Source organism: Mesoplodon bidens, assembly GCF_964165515.1.
Source record: "Mesoplodon bidens genome assembly, chromosome: 1".
Taxonomy (NCBI): domain Eukaryota; kingdom Metazoa; phylum Chordata; class Mammalia; order Artiodactyla; family Ziphiidae; genus Mesoplodon; species Mesoplodon bidens.
In genome coordinates, this window is record NC_138176.1 from 5,233,899 (window position 1) to 5,256,664 (window position 22,766).

The 22,766-nt window shown below is 50.6% G+C and overlaps 1 protein-coding gene across 2 annotated transcripts in view; it reads right to left on the reverse strand.

Moving 5' to 3' along the window:
• DOCK1 (dedicator of cytokinesis 1) overlaps nt 1-22,766 on the reverse strand; it is a 535,086-nt gene that overhangs the window by 16,506 nt on the left and 495,814 nt on the right. For both annotated transcript variants that reach the window (XM_081220288.1, XM_081220287.1), the window contains exons 43-48: nt 21,913-21,997; nt 18,794-18,880; nt 15,461-15,637; nt 14,382-14,465; nt 8,556-8,693; nt 57-202 (exon numbers count right to left, since the gene is read on the reverse strand). In XM_081220288.1, the coding sequence (XP_081076414.1) occupies nt 57-202; nt 8,556-8,693; nt 14,382-14,465; nt 15,461-15,637; nt 18,794-18,880; nt 21,913-21,997 (717 nt within the window). The remainder of the gene's footprint in view (nt 1-56; nt 203-8,555; nt 8,694-14,381; nt 14,466-15,460; nt 15,638-18,793; nt 18,881-21,912; nt 21,998-22,766) is intronic.

A 22,766-nucleotide genomic window follows, 5' to 3' on the forward strand; every position in this document is an offset into this window, starting at 1 on the left:
CTGGGTGGCTTCTTGAAGCCCCTCCCAACCCTCCCCGGCTGCTGAGCCAGACTCACCCATCGGAGCCCGGCCTGGAAGGGGTGCTGTCTGATGACAGGGATGAGACAGAGGCCACAGACAGAGGCCGGGATGAGGAAGGCATTGTGAAGGATCGGACCATGGACCGGGGACGGCTGCCTCTCCTGTCGTCCAGACTTGAGGGCTGGGTTGGGCAGAGGGGAGAGAAACAGAGAGACAGAGACTTGTTTGATGCTGTGGCAAAAGGCGCCCAGCCTGGCACAGGCGGACACCTTGGACCAGGTGGTCTTAGCAGCCTGGAATCTAGATCAAAACTGTCCACACTTTCATGAACAGTGCATGTGCTTGTTCAAAGTTGAAGACAAAAACGATGATTATTTGGAGGCTTTTTGAAATCTGATTTGATACTGTGAAAAATACCAGGAAGAACTTTGTTTTTTTTTTAAATTTAAAAAGCAGTTTTCTCTACCAAGACCACGAGGCATCAACTTGTTCCAGAGTCATAGTACAATGTACTGATCAAAAAATTTAACTTGTAGAAAAATATCTAGAATGTGAAAGAATTTTACAAGATCTTTAGATAACTTTGTTGATTTTGGTTTTTTGTTTGTTTTGGCCGCGCCGTGCGGGATCTTAGTTCCCCGACCAGGGATCAAACCCATGCCCCCTGCACTGCGAGCACGCAGTCTTAACCACTGGACCACGTAGGAAGTCCCTAATAACTTTGTATCTCTGCATGGTGACAAACCAAGAAGATCACTAAACTATATGGATGCATAATGACTGAACTTCTCTAGACTAAAATAAGATGCACCTGCTGCTTAATTAAAGGTGGATTTCCTCCCCTGCCAGTGACTGGTACAATGGATTAGATGGATCCATGGCTGGCCTTGCTAAAACTCCTCCTTCTCACCAGAAAGTGGACCAGTGATGCATTCTAGAGAAGAACGGTCTCTGGATAGAGTTTTCCATCGTCTCTTTGTCATGTCATACTATTGTATATTAACAAAATAAGTGTCACTGAAATACAGCACATGTCAACACCTAATTAGCTACAAAATGCTAGTGTATCTGCACCCCGAGCCAGATGTTGGCACATCTGGGATGGCAGCTGCAGCAGAAGCTCCTTTCTTTAACCTGAGGATGTGGAAACCAAACTCCTGTAGGGCATTCCCTCTCTGTGTGGCTTCAACCTCCCTAAAGCCCATCCCCACTCCACCAAAGCTGGTGTTTCATTCAGCCCATCACCTATAGAAGACCTGCCTGGGACCACGGTGATTACAGATTGTACAACACCATTGAAAAGACGGTCTGTTTCTTAAATATTTGTTTTGCCCATGAAATACTATTTGATCTGTACACTATCTCTTCAATAGTAAAAGGTTCAGCAGACTTGTGGCTGCCAAGGGGAAAAGGAGGGATGGATTGTGAGTTTGCGATTAGCAGATGCAATCTATTACATACGGAATGGATAAACAACACGGTCCTACTGTATAGCACAGGGAACTATATTCAATATCCTGTGATAAACTATAATGGAAAAGAATATGAAAAAGAATGTATTTATATATATATATATATATATGTATGACTGAATCATCTCGCTGTACAGCAGAAATTAAGACAACGTTGTAAGTCAACTATACTTCAATAAAATAAAATTTTAAAATAGTAAAAGGTTCAAAATTGCTAAAGAACAGTGTAAAGCAGAAGCTGGAAACTGTTTTCTGCAAAGGGTCAGATAATAAGTATTTCAGGCTTGCGGGCCATAAGGTCTCTGTCCCAAGCACGAAAAGAGTCATAAACAGTACAGAAATAAGTGAGCACAGCTGTGTTCCAATAAAACTTTATTTACAAGAACAGGTGTCAGGCCATAGTTTACTGATCACTGGCTTAACATGCAGCTGAAATCTGCCAGCACAGAGAGTCTGGTCCGTCTTGGGTTTAGCACCAATGATGGTGCCATGGGCCATCTCCAGGGAGACAGCCATTGTCATTAATTGGCTTTTATAAGGAAAACTTAAAAGGAAGTGGTTACTTGCAGATTAATCCAAATTGTAAAAATGTTTCTAGAAACTCAGTCTACAATATCCTCTTCTCAGGCATTTCTGTGACAAACTGAGAGAGTGGCATGGACATATATGCACTACCAAACGTAAAACAGATGGCTAGTGGGAAGCAGCCGCATAGCACAGGGAGGTCAGCTCGGTGCTTTGTGACCACCTAGAGGGGTGGGAGGGAGGGAGATGCAAGAGGGAAGAGATATGGGGATATATGTATATGTATAGCTGATTCACTTTGTTATAAAGCAGAAACTAATACACCATTGTAAAGCAATTATACTCTGATAAAGATGTTAAAAAAAAGGTTATATTCCATTTACAGTTATTATAAAATACTGGCTATATTCCCTGTGTTGTACAATATATCTTTGTAGCTTATTTTATACCTAATAGTTTGTACCTCTTAATCCCCTACCCCTATAGTGTCCCTCCCCTCTCCCTCTCCCCACTGGTAACCACTAGTTTGTTCTCTATATCTGTTAAGTCTGCTTCTTTTCTGTTATATTCATTAGTTTGTTGTATTTTTTAGATTTCACATATACGTGATATCATACAGTGTTTATCTTTCTCTGACTTATTTCACTGAGCATAATACCCTCCAAGTCCATCCATTTTGCTGCAAATTGGCAACACTTTCTTCTTTTTTTATGTCTGAGTGGTATTCATATATATCTCATATCTTCTGAGGTTGCTTCCACATCTTGGCAATTGTAAATAATGTTGCTATGAACACTGGGGTATATGTATCTTTTTGAATTACTGTTTTTGGTTTTTCCAGATATGTATCCATGAGTGGGATTGCTGGGTCATAGGGTAGTTCTACTTTTAGTTTTTTGAGAAACCTCCATACTGTTTTCCACACTGGCTGCACGAATTTACATTCCCATAAACAGTGCACAAGGCTTCCCTTTTCTCCACATCCTCACTAACATTTGTCATTTGTGTTCGTTGTGATGACAGCCGTTCTGACAGATGTAAGGTGCTATCTCAGTGTGGTTTTGATTTGCATTTCCCTGATGATTCGTGATGTTGAGCATCTTTTTATGTGCCTATTGGACATCTGCATGTCCTCTTTGGAAAAATGTCTACTGAGGTCCTCTGGCCATTTTTTAACCACGTGGTTTGTTTTCATGATGTTGAGTCGCATAGGCTGTTTATATATGTTGGATATTAACCCCTTAGCAGTCCTATGATTTGCAGATACTTTCTCCCATTCAGTAGTTTCCCTTTCTTCAACACATTCAGACGGCAAGCCAAGGCCAGAAGTGTTCCTCTCATCCAGCCTCTCGGCTGAGCCCTGGGAGCCTGTTCTGGGCCCCTCTGTTCCTGACCCTCCCAAGGAAGAGTCCTGCCTGCTACTCTAGGTGCATCCTGACCACCCCATCTGCTACCCCTGGTACCACCGTGCCCAGCTCGGCTACTGCTCCTCTCTCCGGCATCTCTGTGGGACTCTGACCCTCTTGATGCTTTGAGTGAGACCTGTTCACGGCCGCTGCCTTTCAAAACCCAGGCTCTCCCCTGACAGTTCTCCCACAGCAGCAGCTTCTGAGGATGGCTCAGAGGTGGGGATCAGCGTTCCGGAAGCTGGGGACTGTCTTTCTGAGCAGCCACCTGCTCAAACTGCCTCCTGACCCGCGAGGGGCTGCCTTCCCACTTCTCCCCGGCAACCGCCTCAGCTTGACTTCAACGCCGCCGTCCTCTCTGGATCCAGGTGACGGGCAGAGAAGACAGCCGTCAACCTCGTGCTCGGGTGATTTTTCTGGCTTGGCAGATGCTGCCTCTGTTGTCCATCATCTTCTGGGTACGTGGAGACGCAGCCTTCCAGGAAATGCAGCTCTGCTTACGGTGGAGAAGAAACACGACCCATCTGACATCTGGGTGCTGTGAGCCCCCATTCCTAAGAGCGCCCAGCATGATGGTTTCCATTTCTCTGATGAAATGATCTTCATGGCAGCCAGGGCTGAGGGAGGGGGTGCACAGGAGGGAGGCGGCCAGGGACCAGGAGGTGCCAATGGCCACAGGATGACCTCATCCAGCTCGTGGGAAGGCCCAGGAAGCAGCTGTGAGCGTCCTACCCCCAACCACAGAGGGCTGGCGATTTGCCCTGAGAGGCGACCTTGAGAGTCTTGGTCGGGACGCACAAGCACGGATTGGGAAGAACACGGGAAGGGGGGTGGCAGGAGCCGGCTCTGGCAGAGGACGGACAGAAGCCAGTCTTGGTCCCATATCAGCAGGGCAGCCACTGGGTGTGGCCCTGGGTCCCCCCGGGCCAGTCACCTCCCAATTCCTTCTTGACCAAGCAGAGCCTCTAGAAATTGAGGATCCAGGGCTTTTGTGTTTTCATCTGAAGCAGTTGGTCTCTCCCAGGCCTGATGGGGTAGCTCCAGCGCTAGGACACTTGGAGAGAGGGGACGTCCCTGTCCCTGCAGCGGCGCGGGCAGCGGGGGGGAGGTTAGAATTAGGCGGGAATGTTGGCTCTGGCACGGACGAGGTGACCTGGCATAAAACATGGAACTGCTCTGGGTCTCAGCTTCCTCCTGAGCATGTAGGGAATAATCATGCCACCTTGAGAGGCCGGCGAGGATGAGCTGAAATGACGCAGGTGACGCGTGTAGGGCGGGCCACGCTCTGAACTGCAGCCTCCGTTGCCCTTGCTGTTGTTACCACGGCCTGAAGCACAGACTCACTCCAGCCCTCTCCCCAGGAGCTGGGGACCAGTGCTGAACGTGGCTGGTGCTCGTGGCCTCTTCTCTGGGGACCCCGGGTCTGCATTCCTATCTAAGTATACGGAGGAGGCCAGGCTCCTGTGCTTTCATCCGGGGAGCAGTGGCACCTTAGAGCCCAGGACTGTCTGAATGAAGGCCAAAGCTGAGCGGGCTGGGGGTGTCCCATGGAGCTGCTGGTGGATTAGGAGTCAGAAGGTGTCCAAGTCTTCCCTTTCTATGGCTTAGGCTGACCCAGAAAAATGGACAAAATGGTTTATGTCCTTTCTATGGGGTTTTTATTTTTATTTTATTTTTTTTAATTTTATTTTATTTTTTGGCTGCACTGGGTCTTCGTTGCCGTGTGCAGGCTTTCTCTAGTTGTGGCGAGCGGGGGCTGCTCTTCATTGCGGTGCGTGGGCTTCTCATTGCGGTGGTTTCTCTCGTCGTGGAGCACGGGCTCTAGGCGCCCAGGCTTCAGTAGTTGTGGCACGCGGACTCAGCAGTTGTGGTTCACGGGCTCTAGAGCGCAGGCTCAGTAGCTGTGGTGCACGGGCTTAGCTGCTCCGCGGCATGTGGGATCTTCCCGGACCGGGCCTCGAACCCGTGTCCCCCGCATGGGCAGGCGGATTCCCAACCACTGTGCCACCAGGGAAGCCCTGGGGTTTTTACTTTTAAATCCGTCTTTTTAAAAACAGGATGATACTGTATTGCTTTTCAAAGTATCCTGAGGAGCTTGAAAGTTCTCAAAGTCAGTACGACGGGAAAGCCTCATTCCAGACGGCATTTTATCACCACATTTTTCAGAGAATGACAGGGTATCTGCCTGACGTTTTGTCTGCACAAGGGAGGCTGGCCGCAGAGCCTGCCTTCGGGGTCCCAGAATGGAGGTGGACTCAGAGAGGCAGCTCCAGGGGACAAAGCATCCACGGGTAGAAAATGCATCCTTAATTCTGTTCCCAACTTCATTCCCAATAAGCCTGGTCAACCCCTGGCTGGTGGGGGTGGAGATGTCTTGGCTGACCCTGCCTCGGGGTGGGACGTTGGTGGAGAAGACGCCGTCTCAGGCTGTGGTGCAAATGGCTCATCACCGTCCGAGGACGTCCCACTGCCTACACAACCGCCCTGCCCCCCGCCCCTCCTCCCCCGTGTGCAAGCACAAGCCGCAGAGAAATCATGAATCACAGCAGAGAAAGGGATATGAAGGATGTCTGGTGAGCCAGACAGATTTCTGTCATCCTGAAATATACATGAAATGATTGATCAGAGAGGAAGCTTTTCACTTAGTAAGAAAACTTGGGAGATTTCACAAGTGTTTATTTCTCAGAAAGAATGAAAAGTGGCATCAGACTTTGAAAGAGGTACACCGTGATGTACTTTGAAACTCTTCTGGCCACTTGACGCTGATTGTAATGAGTCACAAGCTCCAGAGTGATCAGGCACAGCTCCAGGATTCTGACTTGCAATGAAGGCTCCTCCAGTGTGGTCCTGATTTCTAAGCCTGCTCACCTGCAGCAGTTCCTGCTGGGCCGACGGCCCCAGATTCCTGCCTGCTGAGTCTTCAGACCATAGCCCGGCAGTTGTGTTACTCTTGGCTTGGTCAGGCTCATGCTCTGCTGTGGTCAAGGCCAAAGACACCTCATTTGATGAGCGCTAGGTCCCGGGCTTGGAGGCTCTGGGGCCCAGGCATGGCCGGCAGGGCTGGGGAGGGTGGGAGAGCATAGAGCATAACCCCTCCCAGGGGTGGTCTGGCCCTCTTACATGTCTCCAACCACAAGGGCAAGAGAAGAAGAAGAGTTCTGCCACCTCCTAGTGTAGGCTCGGGCTAGTGAGCCTTCCCATGCTCCTGCTGCCCTATCTATAAAGTGGGGATGTCCAGTGTCTCCTTCCTTGTGTTGCCGGAACCTAAGAAGTCCATAATTGTTAAAAACCTCGGAAAGGTCCCCGGCACATGGTAAGCACTAAATTAGTGTTTGCTAAGTGAGATAAAGGGGTGAACAAAAAGAAGCCAGCTCAACAGGGAACAGCAGAGAAGTTTAGAGAACGGCAGAAAGATGGAGCTGGGTCAGAAGAAAAACCAAAATGGCGCACCTGGTTGGACACCTGATTCTTTAGGAGGTAGAGTGTCTTGCGTTAGGAGAGGTGGAGTAACTCCTGCAGCCTGCCTTCCCTTTGCGGGATAACAGAAGACCTGCTCGCATACGCCAGCGGGCATGGGATTCCAGGAGACCAGAAGAGGTCTCGCTGCCTCTTTTTGCGACCCTGATGCTCACCCCCGAACAGTGGAGAAAGGGGGCCTCAAGCCATCTGCTAGCAGACGTTTCCCGAGTCCACAAGCAGTCAAGGCTAGGACTCACCAAGGCTCCCAGAGACCCCGAGTAAGGGTGCAAGTGATGCTTTCAACTGCACCACAGGGGTGCTGTGATGTGAGGTGTCTGGTCCTGCCCCCAGAGATGCTAAGGCATGGCTCATGAAGACTGCCTCAAGCCTACCACCATAAGGCTTAAGCTGTCAGGTATTTTGCATCCATAAAAATTCCTAGCCACTTTTTTATCATGCTCCTGATCTCGGCCCTGGCTAGGAGACCTTGCACCAACTCTTAGCAAAAGCCCAGGTCTGGGGCTTCCCTGGTGGCGCAGTGGTTGAGAGTCTGCCTGCCGATGCAGGGGACATGGGTTCGTGCCCCGGTCCGGGAAGATCCCACATGCCACGGAGCGGCTGGGCCCGTGAGCCATGGCTGCTGAGCCTGCGCGTCCGGAGCCTGTGCTCTGCAACGGGAGAGGCCACAACAGTGAGAGGCCTGTGTACCGCAAAAAAAAAAAAAAAAAAAAAAAAAAAAAAAAAGCCCAGGTCTGATGTCCCTGTGCTATGCGGCTGCTTCCCACTAGCTATCTGTTTTACATTTGGTAGTGTATATATGTCCATCCCACTCCCACTTCGTCCCAGCTTAAAGTAATTATGCTCCAATAAGGATGTTAAAAAAAAAAAAAAAAAAAGCTCAGCTCTGTCCTTCATCCTGGAACATCCTGGCATTCCAGGCTCTGGGGGGCTGGTCACCTTCCCAGCTCCTCCTTACAATTTATCTTCCGCCCAAGGCATGGCTGTGTCTGCACCAGCCCCTGGCCTGCCATTCAAATCCCTGCCTTCAGCCTTTGCTAAGTGAGTCCTCCCTCCAGCCAGTGTCCCGCCCGTCTCCTGCAACTTACCCTTGGCCTAGATCAGTGACCCCTTCCTCCAATAGGTAACAGCTTCAGACCTCAGCAGTCCACTCCTCCCCTCAATGACTCTGACCTTGACCTGGGCACAGGCTCTACCTCGGCTTTGGGACATCATGAGTGCTGTTTCCCTGTGTGTTATTTAATGCCTTCGTGCGTGTTGTGTTACTGGGGTGTGGTCTCTGGGAACCAGCCTGAGTCGCACGGATCTATGAGATCTTTCTGCTTATGGGTCTATGAGATCTTTCTGCTCATGGGTCTATGAGATCTTTCTGTTGCTCCACAACACTACGGGTAGCTTGTGTTCACAGCCATAAGCGGGGTATTTGGTGATCAAGCAAATTCACGAACGTTTACACACCCTGACATTTCCAGTTATCGAAAGGTGGTGGCTAGTTTGCTGGCACATGAAAGGATGAAGGGCCGGAGGTTCCTTATCTCACTTCCTAAGCAGGCATCACGTACACAACTCAAGTACTCGGCCCTGTGAGCCTGTCACAGTCGGACAGTGTGACACAGAGACACGCTCCCTCCCCTCTGCCGCGCCAGCCACTTACCATGGTCCGGACTCCGTACTGCTTCTCCACTTTTTCCTTTAACTGTTTGAAACAGGCTTCCATTCTCTCATGAAATGGCCTTAGTGCTTCTGTGACTTTGTCTCCATGAATCCTGATCCCTTCGGCCAAAAATGGAATCTGAAAAACATACAGGTTGACGTTCCTTATTTCCTGCTTAGTGGTCTAGGGAGAGAAACGCACACCAGGCAGAAAGTGGCAACGTGCAAAATGCATCTGCTTTGGTTTCCCAGTCAAACCAGCTGATTAAATTCATCATCAGGCAGGTTACTCCCCCAGACCACAATGTGTAAATGACAAGCATTTGTGTTTTAAGTCGGACACGTCTAGTGCGGTATGCAGCACACGGCTGCTCCGTTACTTTGCCTGACTCACGTTTGACCATCAACCCCAGAATAGACTTCTCCGTGCTTTCCACTTGGATTTGGGAAGGGCTGCGTGTTGGATTTGTTTAGCTACGACTTGATCTGTTAGCAAAGGGCCAAGTCACAGTATAAAGATTTTTTTCGCTAAGAATATTGCCTCGACAGGCCATTGAGAACCCTATTCCACAATGTAAAAACCTAATAATACGTGATCTATAGTCCTGAAGGATGTTCTTATTTGGAAAGAAAACCAGATTTATTCTTCCTTAAAACTAAAAAGAATCATGTCTCTGCCAACACTGCTGTCAAAAATATCCATGCCAAGACTCCACATCGGAGCGTGGAGATATAGCTGACCTTTAAAAGCGTCGTAGAGACATTTTTATTCCCCAGCCCCAGAGACCCTCCGGAGTCACAGCTGTTGGGGGTGGGTGTGAGAAAGCCTCCTTTCTTCCCCTGGCTTCTGCTTCCCCTGAGGCTCAGACTGGGAGGTAGATGCTCTTCAATGCAATCAGGCTAAGAGGCTTCCTCTTAATAATTTACAATTAAATCAAAATACTGATTAAAAACAGATTTTCTTAATATGACAGAACACCAATCTAAATGAGCACATTTATTAGTAAGAAGGATAATAAGCACACAATTGAATTTCATGTGAACAAATTCAAGAAATCTTATCAAGATGAATCAATGCATAAAATGTATGTGGTTGCCATTTATAGCACGCAGCTGGTGCCTCTTGTGGTGCTCCAGGGAAGGACGGAATAAGTGAGCGCTCCCCTGTGTTTACACCACCCAGCCTGCTCTCGAGCTGCCCTGGCACAAAGTGTGTTTGGCTGACAGTTGGGCTTATACCCCAGGTACACGCCAGGCATCCCTTTCCGAACAGCTATCACCCACAGGACAGCGTGCAGCTAAGGTTTCAAACTAGACGGGACGTTTTACTATTCCATACGAATTACTCTTGCAGATGGCAGCCTCCAGGGGCTAGCTGCAGTTTGTTCAGGTTCAACAGAAGGAAACGCTCGCAGAAATCCTTTTGCTTCCTGGGGGTCGGCAAAGGCAGGCTGCAGACAACTTTTGGTGGTATGGTAAACGTGTCGTGGCTATCTGGGCGTGAAGACAAACGTCGGGGTGCTGTCTTAAGGTTAAAGCACAGCCACTCTAGATCCTGAAAGCACCTTGTAAAATGGCCCTCTCTCAAATGTATAAAAGTGTGGTCCAGTCATTTCTGCATTTTTTTGTTGTTGGTTTGATAAAACTCTTAATTGGCCAGATTCTTGACATCGAAGAAGCTACTTGCTGGACTAAAGTTAAGACCCTTTGGTTCAGGTCTTGGGACTGAGTGAACGGTGATCTGGCAGGTGAAATTCATGGGGTATGAAATGTATCCCCTCAACAGGTCCCTGACATTGGTCAGATACAACCTTCTAAGAGAAGGGTGGGATCTGGCCCTTGTTCTATGTCTGCTCGGGGCTGAACTTAAGCTATGAATAAAAAGATGCTCTGTGCAAACACTCCAACATATGAGGTGCTTAGTACACAAGCAGAAGCCATGGACTGAGGCCTGGAATGGTCTTTGGATTCCAACCAAGCTGAGCGTCAAAATCTCTCAGGCAGATTCCTGAATGCCACCCCCAGAGCCCTGGTTTGGTCTAGAGTGGATCCCAGGAGTCTGCACATCTAAAGAGTTTCCCAGAGCCCAGAGAAGGGGGAGGACTTCCCCAAAGTCACACCTCGAGTTGTTCAAAGACAGCATGCAGCCTACTCTCAAAAGACACCCTTCTAAATGGCGGTGCTGTATTTGAAGTCTGCTCCTGTGTGTCTCCTACATGGGTTCATGACCTGCCGGCAGCAAAGAACATTTGGAAGCACTGCTAAGTGTTCCAGGAGCACCACCACTGGCGACGTCGGTACGACTGTCAGCGGCTGGGGATGATGAATGGGTTTGGTCTTTCATCTCTGTGCATTTCAAAAGAGAAATATGGGGCTTCCCTGGTGGCGCAGTGGTTAAGAATCCACCTGCCGATGCAGGGGACACGGGTTCGAGCCCTGGTCCAGGAAGATCCCACATGCCGTGAAGCAACTGAGCCCGTGTGCCGCAACTACTGAGCCCGCGTGCCACAACTACTGGAGCCCGTGTTCTGCAATTACTGAAGCCCGTATGCCTAGAGCCCGTGCTCCGCAACAAGAGAAGCCACCGCAGTGAGAAGCCCGTGCACCGCAACTAAGAGTAGCCCCCGCTCGCCGCAACTAGAGAAAGCCCGCGTGCAGCAACAAAGACCCAACATAGCTAAAAATAATAAATAAAATAAATTTAAAAAAAAAGAAATATGCACGCACCACAGTGGTTTCATATGAGTCTACATGGATTCATCTTTGGACACACAGCAGGGCTGCCCAACAAGACAGCTGCGTGTGGGGAAAGATGGAGCTGTGCCTTTGAGGAAGGGGCTGGCGCTCACTGCTGACCTGGTGTCAGCCGCAAACCTAGAAGAGGCCCCAGGCAGCCTGCACCCGACCCCAGCTCCTGCCTGCGAGGGGATCAGCACCCTCTGTTTCAGCAACGGCAACAGCAGAGCCAGGAGCTGCCTGGGCCTTAATAACCAGCCTTCACAAATGATTTTAGGCATCAGTAATGGAAACCCTGCCAAGGAACCCTTTGGATTCCCAGGAGGAAAACCTCACTTTGCCCTGATGGAGTTTTCAGGAAAAAAACCAAACCAAAGCAATTAACACAAAACCAGAAGAAAGCATTCCGATAACCCCAAACTTCTTATTTTTAATGACCGTATGACTCAATTACTGATATTAAAAGATGGGTCTTCAAAACATTTGCAAATGAAAGCAAGATCACAGGTAATGGTGGTTTTTTTTTTTTTTTTTTTTTTTTTTTTTTTTGCGGTACACGGGCCTCTCACTGTTGTGGCCTCTCCCGCTGCGGAGCACAGGCTCCGGACGCGCAGGCTCAGCGGCCATGGCTCACGGGCCCAGCCGCTCTGCGGCATGTGGGATCTTCCTGGACCAGGGCACGAACCTGTGTCCCCTGCATCGGCAGGCGGACTCTCAACCACTGCGCCACCAGGAAAGCCCACAGGTAATGTTTTGAATATGTATTTTTCATCACTCTTTGATTTAATGAAGTGGCTAGAAAACAGATTTTTTTTCCCCGACTTTCCTGTGAGCTACTTTAAAATTCATCCTTTAATATACTTATTAGGGGTGATGACATAGTGCTGACACCAAGTTCTCTCTGGGGAGCAAATTATTTTCTTCTGTAGGGCTTGAAACTCTTAAAATCCAATTTTCTGTAAAAGCTTACAGTAAAAAAGAAAAATCAATAGAACTTTTGCAGACCAAACTAGTTTTTGTGTAGCAATGGTTTTATATAGCTTTCAGTGGAGTTTTGAATTTTGTACACTTTGGTTTTTACAACATCTAAAATGGAATCATTCAGACCTTTAAGTTCTCTCCCTCTTTTTTAGTAACAGAGGGAGACTGCCTACCTGAGGCTTACATCTTGTGCAAAGAAGCCATCATGGCCAAAAAGTTCCCTTAAATTCAGCTCCCAGGGTGTCTTATCCCAGAAGAATTCCAAGGCAAATTTGATATCAAATGCCTACGGATTTGTGGCAAAGTCACACCCATTAGGATGGCAGCTATAAAACAAACAAACAAAAAGAAAACCAAAAACTAACAAATGTTGATGAGGATGAGGCGAAACTGGAACCATCCTGCATGATTATTGGTGGGAATGGAAAATACTGCAGCTGCTGTGGAAAACAATACAGTGCTTCCTCAAAAAATTAAAAATAGACTTATATGATCCAACAATCCACTTCTGGGTAAATACCCAAAAGACGTGAGAGCAGGAAGCAGAACAGATATTTGTACACCCACGTTCATTGTAACATCATTTACAATAGCAGAAGTGGACGCAACCCAAGTGTCCGTCAGCGAACGAACAGATAAGTAAAAAGTGGTCTATACAGACAGTGGAATACTCTTCAGCCTTAAAAAGGAATGAAATTCTGACACGTTACAACACAGATGAACCTGAAAAACATTACGTCAAGTGGAATAAGCCCGTCACAAAAGGACAATGTATTATTCCACTTACATGAGGTCCCCGGAATAATCAAGTGCATAGAGACAGAAAGTAGGATGGTGGTTTCCAGGGGTGGGAGAGTGGAGAGGTATTGTTTACTGGGTACACGGTGGCTTTGCAGGACGAAAGGGTTCTGGAGATGGATGGTGGTGATGGCTGCACTACGACGGGGACATACTTGACGCCACTGGACTGTGCACGGAAAAAATGACTAAGGTGGTAAATTTTATGTTACATAAATTTTATCACAGCAATATCCATATATATTTTATAGATATAAAATAAATACTTGTAATTAGGCTTGAAACCAAAACTCAGCCCCGCTCCACCCTAACAGGTCAGACAGCCCATGTGCTGATGACGAAGCCAGGACGGTGAGGCTCCAAGGGAGGCTGGTGAGGCTCTAGGGAGGCTGGGAGCAAAGCGGCCATGGAGCACTGGTCCCAGCCTGGGACCCCTGGGCTAGGGCGGGATGCTGCCCAGGCACAGGGAGACCCTGGCCTCTGCCTTCCTCAGCCCTCTTCCCGCGGCCTGGCGTGTGGGGTGTAGGTAAGCAGCACCCTCTTTGCCTCCCACGTGAGAAAAGGAAGCTTAAAGAAGCAAGTTGTCCAAAGTCCAGAGCAAGTAGGCAGAGCTCCCACGGAATTGGGTCTGGACGTCCCCTCCACCTCCAGGCTCATGACAGCTCCAGAAGCCCAGACACAAGAAAAGGGAACTTCCAATGGAGCCCAGGACACCCTCCAGAGCTGCCCAGCCTTTCCAGACCATGTCCCGCTAAGGAAAGACTCAGAAGGCCTCAGGAGCACAAGCAGAAAAGCCAAAGGATATGCAGAATTACAGCTGGGGAAACAGAAATGAGGACCCCTTTCCCCAACCCTGACCACCGGCAGGGGGAACAGGAGGGTGGGTGCTCGGCGGTACCCCATCCCCACCTCTCGTGCCGATGGCATCGGCTCGAGTGCCCTCCCAGGACAGGCTGGAGCCACGGTCTCTAGGGCATCGCCGTTTCCTGACCTTGCCCGTGATGTTCCGTTCTGTTGATACCAGACAAAGATTTTCCAGCAGGCACTGCACTGACCGAGGGGAGGAAACAGACCAGGCTCATTTGCAAGACAGAACTTTCTAGGTGTTCAAATGCATGACTACAACCAGGGGTCGAGTTAATCACGGCAGTGGTGAATGGGTTTATCCGGGACAAACATGGTCACAGGTGCTCTGGCTGATGTCCAGGGTCCTCCGTGGCGGCTGGCAGGTGTGCCAAGGTGGCCCTGGTGGATCTGGTCCCAGACTCCACTTTCCCCGCCTCGGGCCCTGCAGCTGCCGCTGGACATTTACCTGCCATGCAATCAGGTCTTTGAGCTTCTCGATCTTTTCGTGGGCCTCGGGGTGCTCCTGCAGGTACCGCTCTGTAAAGAAGGCCTGGTGGAGACAGGGAGAGCCACTTAGTACATCAGCACACGTTTTTGTACACCAGGCCTGGGGAGGGAGCTGTGTGTGAAACAGACGCACAGCCTGGCCATCACCCAGCTCATTCCCCCCAGGGCTGGACCCTACCCCAGCAAAACACCCAGTAAGCTCAGCACAACAAATGGACTTTGTTCACTCACTGTGGCGGCCCCGTCCATGGAGCCCAGCAAAGCCACACTGACCCGGGTCACTCACTTCGCTGGGAGGTAGCTCCCCAGCTGCTCTCGTGCCCCTGACCCCCATCCTGGGTCCGCCCTACAGCTGAAGGCAGCTGGAACACAGTTATCACCTCTCCGTCCAGGGCAGTTTCACCTCACAGCCCACTTTCAGGCAGAGCCCCTTCTGCTTCACTTTTCACTTTGTCTAGACCAGGGGGCAGCAAACCTTTTATGTGAAGGGCCTCAACTCTGCCACTGTTGTATCAGGAAAACAGCCACAGACACCAAGTAAGAGAACGGCCGTGGCCACGTCCCAAACTTGATTTACAAAATCAGGCGGCGGCTGTAGCGCAGACCCCTTGTCTAGAGCACATCCCATGATCTTCAGCTTCTGCCTGATCTCACTGAGATATTTTCCAGGGAGACCAGCTGGTTGTCCCCACTGCACCAGCCTTCCATCCATTTTAAATATTCTAAGTCTTTTGTCTTTCACCGAAACTGTATCTTTTGGCCTTTAATGATCCCAGGCCTCTGGACAGTCACGAGGGTCAGTCTCTAGAGCTCCGTTAGCACAGCCCGGTGCGGGGTGAAGATGAGGGGACAATGCCCAGGCCGGCCGGGCCTGGGGTGGGGCTTTGACCATCGGGAGGCTGCAGAGGCTGCCTCTGGGCGGCCTGGCCCGGGCTCGGTCACTGCGGAGCTCGCTCAGTGAGACCATGGTGGTTTCCAGGCTTGGAGACAGTCTGTCCCAGGACAGGGCTGGAAAGAGGAAGCTGGCGTGTCACTTGCCTTTTCGTAATTTGCAAAGCCTCCCATGACGGCGGGGTCCACGATGCCGTTCAGGAGCATGGAGAGGGGGTTGACAGGGAGGCTGGGGTCGTCCAGGTGCTGCTGCACCATGCTGTTTATCTTGTCGTTCGTCAGCTGCATGGTCTCGATGGCGTTCTCCAGGGGGCTGATCTCCACCTGCGGAAGGGGGAGGACGGGATGACATCGGGCCAGCCGCCGCGTCCCCGTCCTGCCAGGGCCTCTGCTGATGCCTCTGGCTCCTCGTCAGAGGACACACATTTCCGAGTGGGGCAGGCTTCCTACGCTCCATGCACTTCTCTTCCCAGTGGCTTCTTGGGGTGAGGCCCCTCATCACCCAGCCAAGAGAAGCTGGGCATTTTAGGATCTTTATGTGTTTCCATAGACCTGTCCCCACCTGCAAATTCCAAAGGCACAACGCGAGGTCACCTAGTCCTGGGGAATGTGTGTGCCCATGCATGTGTGTAGGCGTGTGTGTGTGCGCGCATGTGTGCATACGTACACGTATGGTCATCCCAGGAAAACGCAGCCCTGAGTGGCGCTTGAGCACGGTCTACGTGCCTCACAAGGCAGGCCTTTTCACTATGGCCTTGTTCGTTGCTTGTCTTAAGGAATCTTGAGCAATCTCTCCCTGTCCCTGAGGCAGGAGATCTGGGCGCCTTGTCCCTGGACTTGCTTGGTTAGGGAGGCGGGGGAGGGCCAGAGGGGTCCTGCCGTGGTCTCCGCAGGAGGCCACACGCCCTCCTAGGAAGGAAGAGCTCCCCCCGCCCGGTGGTCACCACTTCGGCTGGACCTCACGGGCCTCCCTTGCAAACCCGCCACTGGCCGCAGGACCCTCAGAGCAGGAGGCAGGGCGAGCCAGCACGGGCCCACCTCGCCGCCGCTCCTGCACCTCTGCCCACACCACCAGGGCCCTCCTTCCTCTGGGGGCCCCTGAAGGGCCCGGCGAGGCCCCGCCCCGCACTCCTCTCTGGCTCAGCCCCGCCCCGCGCTGTTCTCCGGCTCAGCCCGCAGGCGTCAGGAGGATTCGTCCGCGTTTAAAACAATGACACCACCTTCCCACCAGGCCTGGCTCTAACAGACCCTAGGCTGGGCCCTGGAGCCACGTCCAAGGGTGACCACAACACATGATAATCTGATCCTTCCCTTCCTCGAGGGAAGTGGGACGGGTCCCCACCTGTGCCGGGGACCCTAGGGTGTCTTTAGCAAACAGCAAAGCAGAGCAGCCTGTTTTCTCCTTCTACAGCCCCTGGGGATTGTCTGAGAGGTAGAGAGAGGGGGGTTGGAGGCGCAGAGATGTTCAGAGAATGGTGAGATCCTAGAACGACACCCTCAGTCGTCACCGGCGAGCACCTGCCGGAGAGGTGACCTGATGGAGAGGAGGTAACACGCAAAGAGGTGGCCGACCGTGTGCTGGCCGCTGAGGGTGCCCCCTGGTTGCACGTGCACCCCAAACAACACGTACCCTAGGGCCTTTGTGTTCACCCCACACCTGGCTTTATCAGACCCTGGAATGCACCATTCCAGACACATGACTTCGCCAAATGGACTCTCCAGGGCAGAATTCCATCTTGACTGACGGCTAACTCCCTGTCGCTGATCCCGTTTGCCGCAAGAAAGAGCCGTGTCCTAGCTTTAGCAAACCAAGCGGGTCAGCTGCTGCCCTCGCAGTATCCCGTGCTGGTCTGTTCCAGTGATGGCGGGGCCAGGGGTGTGGACAGCAGGATTATTACAGTCCTGCCATCCTGGGATTATTCAGCCTCCAGCTTTCTTCGTTCATTAAAAAGGGCAAGCATAGGGCTTCCCTGGTGGCGCAGCGGTTGGGAGTCCGCCTGCCGATGCAGGGGACACGGGTTCGGGCCCCGGTCCGGGAGGATCCCACATGCCGCGGAGTGGCTGGGCCCGTGAGCCATGGCCGCTGGGCCTGTGCGTCCGGAGCCTGTGCTCCGCAGCAGGAGAGGCCGCAAAAGTGAGAGGCCCGCGTACCAAAAAAAAAAAAAAAAGGGCAAGCATAGCCCGTGGCAGCGCCACATCCTTACAGAAAATCAGTGCTCCGCCCTCGCCACGTCGAGCTGTTAAGCACCGTCCTCACGCATCCTCGCGCATCCGGGCTGGCTCACGGAATCCCCGATTACCAAGGGCTTATGGGAAGAGGCATTAGGAGGATAGGAGTGGTGCCTGTTTACGGAAGGGTCTCCTGTCCTGTGGTCTCCCGCATGTACATCACCAGCTCCAAATGGTGCCAGCGAAGGCTTGCATTTCTGCCATCTGCCACGTCTCCTGAGCCTTCCAGAGGTCAGGGCCTGCCTGGGTGCTAGCGGGGGACAGAGTGGGGTCTCCGGGGACACAGGAAGTAGAGGCGCCCTCCAGGGGTGGGGAGGGGGGCACAGAGCCCTAGGGCTTCGGAGCAGGAGGAGGGGGGCGCTGGGGATGGGGATGGGATGCAGCTGACCACAGGCATATGCTCAGGGAGAGGTCAACTGAGCTTAGAGGTCAGGGAGAGGTCAGCCAGAGCTCAACTGGCGTGGACGAAGGTCAGGAGTGGAAACAAGGCTGGGGAGACAGGCGCCAGCCACGTCCTAGGGCAGAAGCAGGAGTTTCCAAGGGGCCTCGTGGTAAACTGAACAGTGGGTACCACCCCTCTGGTTAGGATCCTGCCAGGTGAGCACCAAAGGCATCGAGACACATGACAGAGCACACATACTCCAACCAGACCTTGTTATACCGGCAATCGTCACGCTGCTGCTGCTATACATTCAGTAAGAACCTTCTGCCCAGCTCTGGTTCCTGTGACGGGAACTGTCCGATCGCTCATCACCAAGGCAAAGTTTAGCTAATGAGATGCGGGTCATTATTTCTTTAAAAAGTGTGGGTGAGGGGTATATTCTCAAGCTATTTTTACTTGAAAACGAGCAAGTACTATTAATCAAGTTGTTTGTCATGTAAATGGCAATAAAACCATCAGGAAGAAAGATCTTCCAAAGCGTATGTAAATTGGAATTTGTCAAACTTTTCATTTCGGTAACAGAAAGAACTGTCAAAACAGCACAGTGAAGACGAGATTTAAATATTTTGTAAGAAGAAATGAAATCTTAGCTCTGGTTCCTTTCTACGCTAGAGGAGGTTGTGATTACACGGCATTTCCACCGCGGTATTCGTGGACGGGGACAGTGATTCTGGGTTAAGCCTGATGTGGGGGGTCTGAAGCATGCCTGCCGGCCACAGTGACCAGATGACACGCCCGGGGAAGAGGCCGTGCCAGACGGTAGAAGAGGGGGTGACGGGCAGTTCCTTACTCCTGTGGGGTGCGCTTACCATGAAAACAGATTTGACCTCAAACCACCTTAAAATGCCAGGCAATTTATACGCAGTTGTGTATATGGTCCTTTCGATCCACATATTCTGCAAAGGGAACACACACAGGACACTTGTTAGGAGAAGGATGCTGCAGGTAGATGACAGCTTCTGTCCTCACGGGGATTTATTTGCAAGGGTCTGGGAGGCAAGGTCACCAGCCGCCCAGGGAACACCTCACAGGCCATGCTCTGCTGAATTGCCAGACTGCTACACAGGACACCGCGGCCCCCTGTTCCCTGGCCAACAGTGCCCATCTCCCTGGGATTTGGCCAAGAAAATACAATAGAAGGGGAGAATATATACGTCCACACGAGGGAGGTTCCCTCTGAGCAAACAGATTTTTGGAAAGGCTCCAATGAGCTTCATGTTAGCCTTACTTAGTGTTCAAAAGAAACTTGAAGATGCAAGTCCATTGAGGGAGACTGGGCTTCATAAAAGTGACCTCTCAACATTCTAATAAAATCAGTCAGTATTTTAATGATGAATTTTTTTCTTTTTTTGGCGTAACATATATATTTACATCAGAAAATGAAGAGATGGAAATAGAAGGCAGAAAAATCACTCAATACCTAAAGATGGCAACCTAACCTTTTACTATCTGGGGTTCAAGGCTTCTTACTAAGCATTAACTAGTGTGTATATTCAATGAAAATGTATTCTTCCTAAAATGGTATAGTACATGTTGCGGGAAGTTGTTGAAAGCCAATAAATGTAACTCCACCCCACTTTAATGGTTGCACAGAACTCCGCTGCAGGGGTGAACCGTAACCTTTCATCCCACCTCCTACTGCGGGATGTCTAGCTGGTAGCAGCCTTTGCCTGGTACACCTCCCCGTAACAGAGGATCACTGAGCAGTCTGAGTCTGTCCATAGTGATCCAGATATAAAAAGATGGCGTAATGGATTGTCAACATTTCCAGAAAACCGGCTGGCATTTAGAAAGCATTTTCTCCAAACCTCAGATTCCAGGCTGCGAGAGGGGAAGGACCTGGCCGAGGCCCCAGGGACACAGCCAAGGCTCCTGCTGCCCCCAGGGGCTGCTGGCTCAGGCACCGGCCTGGAAACAGCAGGCTGCACTGCACCCCACTAACCCCAGCATCCCCGGTGCGGGGGGGCCTTCGGGTTCCACGTTGACCCTGTCTCTGGATCCCTCCTCCTTGCTGGCTCTGGGTTTCAGGACTTCATGCGTGGCCAGGTTTGGAGGCACCAAGCTGCTCTGAGCTCCCGGGCTGGCCTGGCAGGGCAGCTTTCCCAGCACCCAGGCCCTGGGAGCCAGGCTCCCTGCAGCAGGCCCCAGCCTGGCCTCCCCTTACCACCGAAACCCCTGCGCTGATCTGAAAGCCTGGGGCTTTGTCAAGCATGTGAAGGACTAAATCCCGTGGCTTCTGAAAGCCTCATCTGTGTGTGAGAACCTAATGGGACCATTAGGGGATTTCTGGGCCATTTAGAAGCAGCCCAGCCTCTAAGGCTTTAGCGCAGCTCCGGAGCCGCCTCGAATGGCTGCGCAACTGTCGGCAATTTGCTCGACCTCCTTGTGTCTCTTCCTTCACAGGATAAGAACGTACGTCGCCGCGAGACGTGAGAGGCCTGCGGGAAATTCAAGAACCGCCCATACATCCTGCAGCCAGGATGCTACAGAAATGACAGAGCTGTTGCTGTGATGACCAGAACAGAGACGGTTCAGAAAGCCCAGCCCCGGTGTGGGTGTCTAGGTGGGGCCTTGCCTCTCTCACCACTGCAGACGGTGCCACAGTGACACGAGTCACCCAACAGGTTCAGGATGCCACACTAACCGAGAAATAGGGTTTTGGTTTTGAAAGAGCCAGGGATGAAACTGGGGATAGCCTTAGAATTTCCCGACTCCAAGATCCTAGTTGACACACAGGAAACTGGGCTCGGGAAGGGAAGGGAGGGGCCTTTCAGGGGCTGTGCCTGGAGACCCACACGCGTCACCCTGGGGATCAAAAGATTATAGGAAACAGGGCTTCGAAGGGAGGGTGGGTGGAAGGCAACTTTGCTGAAAGTGCTCTGAGCTTCCCTTTGGGTCAGCAGCATGGGGCTAGTTCAACTTTGACCCCCTGCACCCCCAGATACCTGCAGACAAGGTCCCCGCCAGGGGTCCTTGGGGCTAATGCCACCTTGAAATAGGGGCCTATCTAGGGATTTCCAGAAGAGGTTTTTCAGGGCAGGAGGAGAGAGAAATGTTAACATTAAAAATAAATAAATAAATAAAACTATGCTTTCAACATACAGTTTTGAGGGCATTAGCCCCTTGTGGCCCCCTTTGCCTGGTAAAGCAATAAAGCTATTCTTTTCTACTTCAAAAATAAAAATTAATTCATTAATTAAAAAATTAAAAAGCTGTGCTTTCTTTCATGCCTTTCCAAAATGGAATCCATTAAAGCAGCTGTATGTATATTTTTTAAAAGGTTGGAAGAATCTGTGTTAACATTTCTATGACTCTAATGCAGTGTCTTCAACAAGGCACAGATGTTTTCAGCAGTGCGTGGAAACACTTGTGATTCACTGTCACAACCGGGGAGGCTCTAGCTGGCACCTAGTGGGTAGTGGTCCAGGATGCTGCTCAACATACAAGGAGGCCTGGTGTTCAGCTGTGCCCACGGGGACCCTGTTCCGGCGTATTGTGCCATGGTGAAGTTCAGGTGCGGGCACTGGATAGTGAGCCCAATTCACCTCCTGACGGCTTGTCCCCTGCAGAGAGCCACGTAAGCACTCGGCACCTCCGAGAGCTTATTTATAACTGAGACGCCAGCACCTGCTCCAGGACCCAGGGCACAGGGAAGACTCAGATACACGCAGGAGGCAAGCAGGTGTGCTCCGAGCACAGAAACACCCCAAAGCACGAGTTACCTTCTTACAGTATCACAAGCACCTTAGTGATACTATGTGTGAAATGGTCATCATTTCACTAAATTTGAATGGGTAATATGCTAGGATCTCTGCACATAACACACAAAGGCATTCAATCCTGCACTGCGGGAGCCTTCGAGAACGCACTTTTCCATGCGCAGTTTTGTTAGTCATAGCAAGAGTTTGGGGGTGGTTTTTTTTTTTACCGCAAATTCGTTGTCTGGGTTTTTCTCTCCCTTGCGGATCGGACGAGAATATTCAAATCGCTGGACCTCGTTTACTCTGTAAAAACTGTACAGAGATAGAGAAATCATTAGACATTTAACCAGAAAAGCAGCCGATTTGCTTTTAGACATGGGATCCGGTCCCCCTATAGGTCACTGCATCCCTTAAAACATCTCCAGCCTTGACCTGGAGCGACAGCTGGGCTTCCTTTCCCCACCAGCCTCAGAAGAGAGACGTTGGCAGGTGGAAAAATTACCTTGAATTTTTGCCTCTTCTCTGTCCCTGACAATGCTCAAGGGAGAAGAGATGCTGAGTAAGGGTGAAACCGGCAAAAACAGAAAAGGTGAAGCAAAGGAGAGGGGGAAAAGGCCTTCATTCTCCATTTATGCGTTTATTATTTAAAATTTGAATTCATAATTCAACAATTAATTTATTAAATAATTTAATCTAATAAGTTATTAAAAATTAAAAAATATGTCTTATTTTTTAAAAGGTCTTGTATACTTTAATTTCAGATCTACAAAAGGCAGATTTGGCAACCACCAACGGTGGCATACATAAGATGCAGACCGTACCTTCCTCCCCTGGGGAGGGGCTGGGTTTCACGCGCATCCCAGAGGCAGGCTGGGAGGCTCACTCACCCCGCTGCGCTGAAACGCAGGTGGGCACCCCACATCAAAGGGAAATATCTGAGCGTACACTACAGTTCACTAGTGTTTCAGGTCTCTCTGAGAAAAAAATGTTGCAAAACTTAAAGTCTAAGCCTTATGAAAGGCATCATCCATCAATAAACCAAGTCCTGGTTTATTTCCCATTGTTTGCTGATGAAAGGTTA